General features: G+C 36.4%; 1 protein-coding gene across 3 annotated transcripts in view; it reads left to right on the top strand.

The window, feature by feature from the left end:
• Window positions 1-13,462, top strand: part of CADM2 (cell adhesion molecule 2) — a 670,830-nt gene that overhangs the window by 565,596 nt on the left and 91,772 nt on the right. For all 3 annotated transcript variants that reach the window (XM_065635796.1, XM_065635804.1, XM_065635787.1), the window contains one exon: window positions 8,613-8,703. In XM_065635796.1, coding sequence (XP_065491868.1) covers window positions 8,613-8,703 — 91 coding nt within the window. The remainder of the gene's footprint in view (window positions 1-8,612; window positions 8,704-13,462) is intronic.

Raw genomic sequence — 13,462 nt, 5'->3', positions numbered from 1 at the left:
AAAAATGGTGAGCACTTTCACAGAGCTGATTAGAGTACTCCTCTAGACTTTTTTCCTAAGCTTAATTACTGTATTTTTTTTTAAGAAATAGGTATAAAATTCTGTGGGAATATAGAAATTTTGAGGAGTTTTGTAATTGCTATCCATATATGAAACTTATGATTTTCTCGTGGCTTCTGGAAAAAAAAAAACCACAAACCTTAAACTGTCCTATGCTTACTCCAGTGCTAATTAATCTGGAAAGTAGATACATCATCATTTTCAGAGGTATCTGCTTATTTTATCTGTGCATCTGGAAGTGATGGAAAGGTTCCAAGGAAATAAGACAGAAAAAGCATGATGAAAAATGTAGAAGGCTGTGACATAAATAGATTTCACAAACGTGCTTTTTGAAAAAGCATACAAAAACAGGTAGAAAATAAATGAATTAGTCTCTCAGGAAATACTTTAAAAATCTTATCATCTGGCAGTCATTTATTACCAGGTAGCAATAATCTTTTATTATCGGACTGTTAGATTTTTATAACATTTTTTAAAATGATAGCACCAGAAATGTTGCTGTTAGCTTCCACAATAAAATATCAGAGAAATTTATGGAAGCTTTTCAATATTCAGAAGGTTTGTGGTCGTAAAATATAACTACGAAGTAGATGTGCTATTGGTAGCTCATAATTTAGCTAAACCTGTAAGAACAAAAGTGTGTTGTAATGAATAGATCAGACTAATTTGAACTCTGGTACAAAGTGGAGAGGGTGGTCAGTGTGCAAAAAGTTAAACATTAAGGTAAATAAATCAATTCTAAATGGCAGAGTAGACTTGAGTATTGTAGATCCAGGCAGGAGATGCTGCTGCACACGAGCACGTGATTGTGTGAGAACTTAGAGTAATTTGGGAACAGTCAGCGGGCAACAGCAGGAACCGGGGGGCTAATACACTTCTATAACTTTGGGGGACAAAGGAAAATCTGCGAGTTTTCCTGGGCAGTGGCAATTGCTGGCTATGCAGACAGCTTGAAATGACAACCCTCCGTGAGAGATATCTACCTGTTTAGCTGGGGAAGATATTAACATTATGATCCCTTGCTCTTGAGAATCTTGTAGAAATGATGCAGCGGGTTATGGCAATAAAAGAGTGCAGTGAGCCTCATCAACCAACCAAAGCAGGATTTTGTATATTGCAACAAGGCACAACCTGCTTGCTGAGAAGATGACAATCCTTCTGTTATTCCAAGAAATCCCAACAAAATTTCCTCTAGAGAAGGAGAGAGACCTCATTCCAGTGCTTCTGCCAAATCATCTGGCAGCCATGACATGGATGTTGTACCTTAGGTAGGGTCTATGTATTTTGTTCTGTGGGCTGCCTGGAGCTCGAGTAAGTGTTTTCCAAACTGATAAGTAGTTAATAAGGCACAAGCATAGCTCTCTTCCTTATTGGATCCAATGGCGTATTTCATATTACTAGATCCAATGCAGAATTACATTGTTAAACAAAGTCTTTTCTTACTAGTTGTACTTTTAAGGCTTTTTAAATCATTGTGTATAGAAGAAAACAAAAGGTAATTAAAAACATCTGGTCATCATCCTAAAAGATGAAATAAGAAGGCCGCACCCATGTTTTTAGAAGGAGAGATTTGAATAACACTTGTAGCGTACCCTGATGTATTATGAGCACTTGCTTCCTCTGGCAAACCCAGCAAATGTTGTATTCAGCCCTGCCTTTACTGGTGTCTTTCCTATTAGTGTTAGCATAATTTGCACTCAAACAGTAGGTCCAACAAGGATCACAGGCTTCGTTACAACAAATTCAGCTTCTTACTGCAAGTGAAGAGATGTTCATGACATGAACTAGCGAGAGAGAATCACCTTCAAAGAAAACATGCATCAAAGTATTCCAGAGGAGGCCTAGGGTCAAATGATGTTAATGAGTTGTTTTCAATTATTTAGAACATGATGAGGGACAAGATTGTATTGGCCCTGATTTTGAAATAGACACCTGACAGTTTGGTTGGATGGAAATCTATCAGATGAGAGGGCGTTTTTTTGAAGGTTTAATAATATTTATTGTCATATTGTAAAGAGGTATACATTTTTTTTTTCATAACAGGCAAACATTTGGGCAGCTGTGCCTGCATTTCTACTGTTTTCACTAAGTATAGCTCTTTTGGTTCTAGTTCGAAGATGGAAGACTGAACAGGACATCGTGAAAAAATAAAAAACCACAGAATCCCTCATGTTTTAAGAAAAAGAGATTTAGACAGTATATATCACACTGATGTGTGCCACGCATAGAGGAAAGAACCTCACCAATGGATTTTTCTTTTTGAATCCCAAAGATTCGTAAACTAAGGAATTAAAGAGATTAATCTTTCGCTATATACTTTCTATATATTGAAGCTTATTGTCACCAAATGTGAAAATTTTTCTGTGCCAGATCTTTTAATATCCTACAGACTAGAAAGCATACATTCTATGATGATGGGACAACAGTGGAAAACAACAGAAATGTGATTTCTTCTCGCCACTGTCACTCATTTCCTTAGACTGATGTGAACTAACCTTCGTAAAACTATAAGTTGAGATTAATCGTTACTTAAACAGCAAATAACTTGTTTTATATGTATTAATGGACTGTTTTGCTTATGACAAAAACATGGTACGCAGGTACAAAGAGAACATCCGAACATTTTGCACCCTCTCAAAGGGCATTGAAAACATTTCAGTAATTTTTTTACGTGTAAAGCCCAAGAATGGGTGTATCAAAGGCACTCAATGCTAAGTGTTGACAGAACTTTCAATTAAACATCCTAGGAAATGTGTAGGGAATATTAAAGTTTTATGGGTTTTTTCTTTTTATAAATATCCTAATCTGGCTTTAGAAACCTTTTTTAAATGTAGATAAGATGAACAATATACTGTATGTTATGTTGTCACTGAATGTAAATAGGGACAATTTGCACAGTACTGAGTTACTTGTGGGATTCTAATTCCTAATGTGGAATGGGTTAAGGATTTTCTATAATAATACCTGTTGGTTTTAGTATTCAGAAAATCCTGATTTATCCAAACTAGGACATAGATAGGAAAAAAAAACTCTTTCAGATTTAAAGTGAAATTTTATTTCAAAACCTGAGTGGGAGACCTTAAAATACCTGGTAGACCTCTACTATTTTATGGAAGGTCAGCACATAAGTTCTCGCACTCTTTGAATCAGACCAAACCCTTAATCCCCAGATTCCAAGGGTCTGAATGTTCTAATCACTGCATTACTGTCAAATAAGTATTTTGCTGGATCTGATCTACTTAGTGTGAATATTTCAGTACTCAGTAAAGGAACCTCTTTTACTCATAAATCGCTTTATGGGCTCTAATAACTTGTCTGAAGAACTAGTGTTGGTGGGCTGATTACTAGTTCTCATAAAAATCAAATTACCTGTAAGTAAGGAAGCATAGAAATGTCTTCCTAAGACTCGGGGGTTTAGCCGGCCTCTAGAATGTAGAATGCTGTATTACAGGACCCTTCTTCAGGGCTTAATAACGCTATTCCTGTAAGTGAGAAGAAGGAGGTGTTCTTGTTCCATTCTGCTTCCTGAATCTTTAGCCAGATTCAAAGATATTTGGGGGCTGAGTTTAAATTTCCTAGTAAGTTATTGCAGTTATTTTTAAAAAAATATCTATAATTCAGCAGAGAACTTGAAAATTAGGAGCCCTGACTTGGATCTCTACATCTGATGTAATATTCCTTTCTAAGATTCTGCAGGGGAGAACCAATAAGACTTTTTCTGTTAATCCTCCTTTCACTGGAAGCCCAATGAAGGCTAAGATTCGAGCAACATAGAGATTTACTTTAAACAAATTGTGCAGAGAAATCTAGTGGCAACTAGTGTTTATTTTACAGATAAACATATATATATCAGTTATCTGCAGTAAAGACTGATGCATGGATCTTTGAATAGGTGCATTTCCACCACTGTTTGAAATCACTAATCTTTCTACTCTTGAATAATATACTACTGGCAATAGTAATATTTTAAAAGTCTCAATGTATGTACTCCACTCACCCAAATATCTGCCCAAGAAAAGACGTAATCTTATTTTCTGTTTCTAGGATTGTAGTTACATTAACTGAAGACGATTACATTAAGGAGAGATTATTTGACAAAATAACATGGTGCTGTCATAACATCATCATAATTTTATCCTTTTATCTCACTTTTTTTTTCCCCATGATTCTGGTTATTCCCACACACCTTTTGCTGATTAATGTTATAGGATACATAGGGGTCATACTTTGATTTAATTGCTCAACCAGCAGCTTGGGGTAATCCAGCATGCTAAGGAGCTAAGGGGTGGAGGACTTCTGAAGTTACATAGGAAAAAGAGGCCAAGTTACTTTTTAAGATCTTGTCACTGAGAAGCAGCTAACAGTGATTAATTTTCTTATTCTGTTGGTGACCTGCTTTATGATCTTAAGCTAATTTGTTACTTTTATTAATTCAGTTTCTGCTTTTACACTGTCGTTGTCAGGGGTTTATACATATAGTTTAACATATCATATGGGAATCTTGCAGCAGCTTCCTTATGACTACTTTATATGAGGAAATTTATGTGAAGAAATTTATATGAAGAAATTTAATGCTGCATGTAACCTTATAAGGGCTTGGAGATAATATAAATACATAATGAAATCCTCCTTACTTCATGCAATGTAAAAACAGTAAGTTCATTTTGAAAAAAAAAAAAAAGCAAAGAAAACCCCAATCCTTTTAGCATTGAGGATCTGATTAACGGCGATGATCTGGTGACTGATAAGAACCATGTTTATTTTGAAATAGCTTCAAAGAGATTAAATCAATCAGTAAAGCAGTTCCACAAGGTATTAATGTTGTCATTAGTTATTGCTAAGAGTACAACAAAAATCATGTGCTGAAGTGTTTAATTACTTCTTATATCAGATAACATTCATTACCAGTGTCAACTAAAATCAATTTTCCACACGCATTCACTGATTTTGTGTGTCGCTGAATAAAGATGATATTGCCTGATCAAAAATAGAGAAATCATCCCAAAGCTTTGAAATGGCTTCCCTGGTCTTGTGCAATGACGTGTACCCAAATCCTAGAAAGCTGGATGAAACAGAATTACTCAGTGGAACTTTTGCCTTTGCTTTGCTGAAACTGGAAAGGATATATGAAAAAAACAAATCAAACCAAATCATGCCGTAGTTTTTTTCTGTAACTACTGCTAAGTTGTTATTTCCGGCAAAAAAGGCAGATTCCTGGCACGTGGGGGTTAAAGATGTCTTGCTATGTGTCTGAAGACGTGTTTGAATCTCAGTTCAGATTGCCGCTATCTGCAATCAGTTGCAGCTCATAACTACCTCACTACTCCAGCTGAAGAGTGTAGGGCCAAACATTTCTCACGCTCTTAGAGATGCATGGAAATACATAAGTCACTGGGTATTGAAACCAGTGTGTTTTACTATGTTACTGTGAAGGCTTGCTCTATTACCTATGCTTACATAAGCCACTGACGTCTTGGTTTTTGTTGGTTTGTTGGGTTTGTTTTGTTTTGTTTTTAAATTCAATTTTCCCAATGCTCGTTCCTTTTGGAATATTTATCTCCTCCATAATGTTCTTAGAGCTAAAGATAAGGGCATATTTGTAGATATTGTGAAGAAATTTTAGTCACCAGGACTTTGTTCATAAGAATTCTGCTTGAAATACTGATCTACAATATTTTATTACCATGAAAGTACTGGGCCAAATCCTGTAACAGATGCAAATAATTTAAGTTCTGTTAGGTTTAACTGATGTAAATTGGCATACTTCTACTGACTTTAGAGGAGAATTACCAGAACATCTGACACACAATAAACCCCCTGATCGTACTCAGTTCATTTGTTTTAGTTGTAAAAGTAGAGATTTTTTTGACATATCTGCATTACTTATAACAAGCTGATGAGCATATCTGAAAATAAATCAATCTCTCTAACTGTATTACTATTCTTGATATGTTTTTCTTTCTTTAGACTTTGTTTTCTAGTGGTGGTGTTGCTTGCTGAAGATAAGGTGATGTTCCAGTTGTTAGGATTTGTACTTCTGAATGCGACAGGTTAAAGCTCACAGTATTGATAGAGTACATTTATACTTGTCAAATTCTTCTAAAATGAATGGTCCTAGCAGGAGGTAGTATTTTGTAACAGCATTTTTGTGTTCTGGAAAAGCCTCCATCAACAGGGTTTTATTATCTTTGTTAAAATAACATATTTAGGTTAGTTTTGATGGAATTATTCCAAAACTGTCTTCTCATTTTAAATATTGATGTCAATGTGAAAGCAAAGGACAAGTTTGTCTTAATATTTTTCCCCTTATAAGTGCACACTTTAATTCTGGACAGAAATCAAGCACAGCAAGAAAATAAAGTAGAAGCAATAACACTGAGAGTGAAGCATCCAAAATACAATATCAACTAGTTTTTTTAAAAAAGGACTGATAATGAAATACAAAAATAGTCAATTGTAAGCTTCACTAAAAACTATATATTCAATTAATCCCTGTGTTTCCTGTTTTAAAGAAACAAGTAGTTACTGTACAAGTCGATTAGTACGGAAAACCACATGGATGTATTTCCTACACTGCTTTATTGTGCATTAGAGAGTGAAACACAAACATAAAACCTTTCTTATTCTGTGTAAATAAGCTCTGCTTAGAAGTGCATAGAGAACAGAGAGCTGTCTGGGGCATTAAATAAAGTAGGAATGGGAACTTCACATTGGGGGCAACAGCACTGCACTGATCCATGCAAATGAAAGGTTAATTGTCTGAAGTCCCCTCTTCTATTTTATGTGGGTCATTTACAGTAATGCATAAAATGCTGATAATTTCTTAAATATTTAAGCCAGTAATGCTAGCTAGATGGGCCTTTAATTTCTTTCTTCACCTGTGGCTATCAAGATTACTTCCACCAAAGTTTAGCTCTTTTTCGTATTTCTCTGGAAACCTCTTGATCTCATTGCATTAGTTGTTTCCCTCCCTCAGTTAAATTCTTCATGTGGTCCTAACTGATACTAATTTGTTCCTCTGGTTCAGTGTATAGTCAAGAGAGTAATTTATTCATCTTCAATAGCACCACTGAAATCACAGAAGTACTTGATGCCTTGATTTATTAAGGCACTTTAGGTCAGTGCCTTAAGCATGTGCTAAAAATGAAGCAAATGCCAGCACGACCTCCAAAGGATTAGTCACCTGCATAATGGTTTGCAGGGTCCTTAAAAATATGAACTTGTGGAACAGATTTGCTACTGGTGTAAGGTTAGTGCAGCTGTACTGAAAGCTAAATGATGCTGACGATGTTTTCGGTGGAATTATGACAAGTCTACACTAAGCTTTCCCTTTTTCTTGTCTTGTGCCATGCTGTTACATTATGATATGCCAAAAATAAAAATCGAAGTTAGGAAAATGCTTCTGACATTTTTAATTGCCATTTAGTGTTCAACAGGACTATTAGCATCTCAATAAGAAATTATATCATTACAGCGTATCATTTTTTTCCATTTGATTTTGTAGGGACATACTGTCATGCTCTTTCACATTTGCTTGATAAGAGGATATCAGTGGTGTCACTGCTACCTCACTGCTAATGAAAACAGGAATTGCAAATTGGGTGACACAAAACTTAGATACCCTAGGTTTGCAGGTTAAAGTATTTCTTGTGCCATAGATGAAGATGTGTGTTTTGTATTAGGAAACTGTGGAGGAAACAAGAATTTATATTTTCCTATTGAGTCTGAAATACCCTTGCAAGCCAGCTGGCAATTTTTTTTTTAAAGTTAAAGATCTACTGTGATTTTTTTTTATTCTGCATGAATTCACAGTAGCTATATTGCGTATGTTTTTGCAATCAAAGCTATAAAGTTAATTCCGATGTGTAGGAAAAATATTTTAAAAATTTTTAGGACAGATTAGGGACATTTATATAGTATTTTTTTGCAGATATTTAAAACATTCTCTTCGTAACTTTGGTTTAAAAAAAGAGTGTTCTGTTTTAGGGGCAGCATTATTGCATTTCAGCAATAAAATCCTGTAAAAATGCCTGTAACAACATGTTTTATCTGAAAGCCCATTGCAGACTTCTTATTATGAGTTTCAAGCTTCTGCAACAATAAAAGTGTTCTTATTGAAATGTATGTTATTGCATTAATTCCTCTAATAGCAGCATTCCATCATATCAACCTATAAATAGACAAAGAAACAATTGCACAGAATACTTGTTATTCATCCTCAATATTTTTAATTTTCTTGTTAGATGTCAGAGCTTGGAAGAGTCATATGGAGTATTTGCATTGAATACAGAAAGAAAAGTTATTTCCTGTGTATATACATGTGCTTTATATCTGTGTTTTCTTGGGATATAAAAAAATTACTGATTTAGTTCCATTGGTCATTTTTATTGCCTTCCTGAAGACAATGGAAATCACACAAGGCTCCACATAAAAGCATCTCTAAGTGTAAATGAAATCTATGTTACAGTGTTTTGCAAATAGAGAGGAATGCACTCATAGATAACAAATTTTTTTGTGTATATCAACAAGATGTCTATTTTTTTTCTTCCTAGATACACCTTTAGTTAAAATCATTTCTTCCAATTCATGGCCTGAAGAAGGACAATCTATAATTTTGACTTGTGAATCCAAAGGAAAACCAGTGTAAGTGATTTAACAAGTAATATGTTTTTGTTATTTTCCTTATTCTGCTGTGATTGCAATCTTCAGCTGCAGAAATCTGCTGTTTTTGTCTTGTCCTGGGGTGTAAAGTAATCTCTGGAATAGAAAACCCCTTGAAGCCTGTCTTCATTAAGTGTCTGTAGAGGATTGGTCTTTTACTTTGTCATCTATTTTAGTTTTCAGGAAGAATTCCAGCTGTGAGATTTTTTTTTTTTTCAGTCAGGTATATCAACCTGAAAGGAGTGCAGGCTTAATCAGTCACTGTTTACATCATTGAACTGATAGAAGAAGAGAAAATGTCTCATGAAAATCTTCCTACATCAACTAGCCTCAGAGAAAATATATTGAACTTTCTGGAGGCTTTGGCTGTCATTTACAGGGGAATTTGAAGTTTAATGATATGTGCAAGTTGGCTGCCCGTTTCTACCAGAATTTGAAAAGATGCAGCCTGCTTTAAGAATACAAATTGTTTTACTCGGAAATTAACATCTCTGCCATCAATATTTTAAAAGCAGATCTGCAGAGATTAACTCTTCTACAGAAACTACTATTTAAATAGACTTTGCTCTCTAAACCAGTATATTCTCAGATGAGCTGTTATATATGTATCCATAAAAATACATAAATAATCCAGTTGCTTAATATTAAGTTGATATGAATCAAGTTTATTAAATACTGACCTTCTGCTCAAAAGATTAATACAAACTGTTATATGGAGTGGTGATATACAGCTTTAGATTGGTCTTGAAAATAATAGTGCAATAATATTTTGGTTCTAGAAAAGGTGCAAATTACATGCCACTTAGGGCTGAATTTCTCCCTAGTAAAACTTCAGTGACTTTACGGAATTGCTTCATATAGGAAGCTGAAGTCAGATTTAGGTGAAGTCAGGAATTTAATTCCAAAATTTATTAATTGAAAAGCTCTTCTGAGTTTAGTCTGGTATCATTTAAACTCCATAAGTATTTTCTTTGTTATATTATATGTCTGTAGAATTTTAAAGCAACTCTTCCATCCAAATCTTGACTGGTCTGAGCAACTCAGCATCTAGATCCTGCTTCTACTCTGCTTGAGACCAGAACACGGGGATCCATCCAACTAGTCTTGCATGGTGCTCAGTGCAATCGGTCCTCTGTGTACCTATGTACTTCTGAACTAATATGTGTTTCTGGGATAGATACTTGGGATAGATAGATGGGGTAGGTAACACAAAAATCTCTTGCAAGCCATCTCTTGTTTTTATAATATACTTGAAGAAGAAGGAATTATCCATTTACCTAATAGCATTCAAACATTCCCCTAGGTATCAAAATTCAGCAGAAGATATTCAAGATGATATTCAAGTGCTTAATTTTAGGAAAGAGGTCAGCCCTGATTGCCCTGAGTGCACTGTTGGCTAGGTGATAATTAGGATTTTTCCTATCTCAGTGTTTTCTTCATGACTTGACAGGTGACAGCTATATGCCAAGTGCTCTGCTTGGCATATAGACTTCAGGACTTCAGGTGTCCTAGCCCCAGGTGCTTGATTTTCACTGCTCATCTAACATTCACTGTAGGGATAAAGGTTAGAAGTAAGGCAGTCATTATGTACCTTTGTATTTTTAATTACCTGTTGTTTGTTGGAGGGGGCGTATGGCCCTTCACATTTGGAGTCTTTAAATAATAAGAAAATTTGGAGGTTGTGCATTGATTTCCTCTTTTTGTTCTTCTTAGTTTTGTGAGACAGACATCTGGATGATTTGACAGACAGATGTAATCGGCATGTGAGGAGGAAGGAGGAATAGGTGTATAATACCAACTAGGTGTTCTAGTCCTCCAATGATTTCACCTGTCTCTGAGCATTACAACAAGGAGGCATGATGCTTTTCTGCTTTTCAGTTTCTGAATGTATGAGAATCATTTCAACTGTCTTTAAACATTTGCACAGTAGATATTTACATCTAAGCTGCTCACTTGGGCTTCCCTTTGCATTCAGTGGAGAGATTTAGGCACTATTATGACATCACTCGTCTGTTCTACCTTAGACAATTATAGAAGAAACAGCCAGACTAAATAGCCAGACTCTGCTACTTTCTCCCAACTAACTACTACTAGTTCAGACAGTTAATTCAGTCAGATATCTACTTCTGTATTTTGTGATACCAAATATAGATGTCTAAATATAGACATTTATATTGAATTTTCTATCTATGTTGAATTTTGGTTACATGCATCTTGCTCTTTGTCTAGAGCTTGTAACTACATTTGTATAACCTTCATTGAAAATGGGCTAACACTTTTTTTTCACATGCCAAAGCTGTTAGACTCTGTTAAAAGAAGAGGCTATTAATCCTCTCAGATATTATCTTTTCCTCTAGACCCTCATATTTGTTAGCCATTTCTGAAGGCTGTAAAAAACCATAAAAGTGGTACACCATGTTTTCTATTTGGTACATGTAATATTATAGGTATAATTTATATGTTACCATTAGAAAACGCTAATTAAAACATAATAATTAAAATAGAGTTTCAGTTGAGAGTTTCAGTTACTGTTTTATTTTGGTTTGGTTTTTGTTTTCAAATAAAACTCAGTTGCACCCTTAATGGATGCAAATGCAAACTTTACATGTGGTTTTGAAAGGGCAGCCAAATAAAAACTCCACACCGCAGAATTATCAAGGCAGGGCAGCTGTTTGTGGTAGTCTTTTGGGCACAAATATTTTGCCAATAAATACACCTCTAATTGTCCATGCCAGAAGAAACACCAACATCAGCTGCTTCGTATTGCCCCATTAGGTCAGTCTTTCATGGCGCAAAGCCAGTAATAAATAGGCATCCTCCTGGGAGCAGTTTGCAGTTGCTTAGCATGAGAAAGAGTAATGTCATGCTCCCAACCTACATTACAATTACCTTCTGGCTTGTAGAGAGAGAGGAATTGGAGAGGTCCACAAAGACCAAATATGTCAGTATCACAAGAGAAGCGATGAAGTGTGGGCTTCATGGAGAGCTCAGAGCCAGCCATGGTCCTTCATAGCCATTTAAACACCATGGGTTAATTTCCATACACTGTCAACTTTATGCCACAGTTAAAACAGTCTTCTGTTTCCTGTAGGCAGCAGTGAATCATACCAGTAAATGAACACTTACTTATAGGTACATTTCTCTTGTATCCCAGAAGCAATTTTCACGAGCTTCAAAATGACATTAGAGATGAAAATGGAGGAAGAAAGAAGCCAGGCTGCGGCTGTGATGACATTCATGATACTGATAGCTGCTTGTCGAGGTTTGATTGTGGGGTGAAAATAAAACCGTGGCAGATGTATTGTTAACTCCCTCTCCCCCCACTTCCCCCTTCAGCCCCTCCCTCTCCCCCCTTCCCACTAAGGACAGGTGATTGGGAAGGAAAGAAGGACAGAGAGAAGGGAGTTGGAAAAATTAAAAATGTTTTACTAATGCTACTAATAGAAATAGAGGAAATAATACAAAATATACAAAACCAATCTTGAAAGTCCCGGCAGCTGCTCCGGCAGATGTAGGGCCGGCACCCGAAGTCCTGGACTGGACTCTGCGGCCAACCGGAACTGGATTCAGTCTGTCACTAGGCCTCAGTTCGCAGGGACAACTCGCAAGGTTCTCTCCCAATGTCGGCCATAAGGAAAAGGGACGAGATCCTCGTGATCTCCCACTTTTATATGAAGTATCAGGTGAATGGGATGGAATACTTACTTGGTCAATTTTCAGTTCACCTCCTGCTTGCACATCTCGTGAGATGCATCATTATCAATGACCTTGCATTCCATTGCTGTGTCCACCAAAACATGCATCCAACTTTCAGGAAAACTGCAGTTAGTAAGAAGACTTTAGCTGACAGGGAAATTCACCAAAAGAGAAACTTGTTTTTAACAAAACCAGGACACTGCTGCAGAGTAATTCTTTCCCAAAAGGGAAAAGCAGAATGAGGCTAACGCTAGAATGTACTTACTCCATCTTACATTGCATCATCAAGCCCCTCTTTGCAGGGATTCTGTCCTTCAAACCATGTGCATCACAGATACCCAGATACTGTGTTCCAAATCTACAACACAGTCGTATGGAAAATCCCTACCTAACTTACTGTCCTGCAGCAGGAAATGGGAGAGAAGCCTTGCTCAGACTGACACCTCTAGGAAATCGACTGCCCTGTGCATCTCCTGCTGAAACAACATTCTCCACAGATATAGCAGAGACAGGAGGAACAACTGTTTACTGGGTGTTAAAACTGGAGAACTAAGGCCCTGCTAAGGTTTCGTAGTTTAGAGTATAAGATTTGGCTTGACCAGTCAATGACCATGACTTTGGACAAGAGAAAACATGGCCTCAGACACCTGCATGTGTGCAGCGTCGATATTGTAATAATGTGTGAGGTGGGATGGAATTATCCCAGGCTCTGAGGCTGCTATTGCTGTGAATGGGTTCATGTAACCTCACATTTGTGGTCTTGGTGCACAGATGGCAATGTTGGAACAGGAGTCCTGCAAGTGGGCCAAGAGGAAGAAGAGAAGTTGGGGGGAGTGGGAGAGAGGGTGGAGAGGGAGATGGAAATGTGGCTGAGCCGTATAGTTTCAAACCAAATTGAAGCTAATCTCTTGTATTTTCAGTCCTTAGAGCTATTTTGTCTTTTCCAATATTTTTTGATGAATCCCTAAACAGTTGTCAGGCTATGATATTTTGGTAAATGAACTTGCCTAATATATCTGTAAGGTGTCAGTGGCTCTTTTAAATT

The sequence above is a fragment of the Caloenas nicobarica genome, chromosome 1 (genome assembly GCF_036013445.1).
Source record: "Caloenas nicobarica isolate bCalNic1 chromosome 1, bCalNic1.hap1, whole genome shotgun sequence".
Classification (NCBI taxonomy): domain Eukaryota; kingdom Metazoa; phylum Chordata; class Aves; order Columbiformes; family Columbidae; genus Caloenas; species Caloenas nicobarica.
This window is presented reverse-complemented; position numbering and strand designations above follow the sequence as displayed.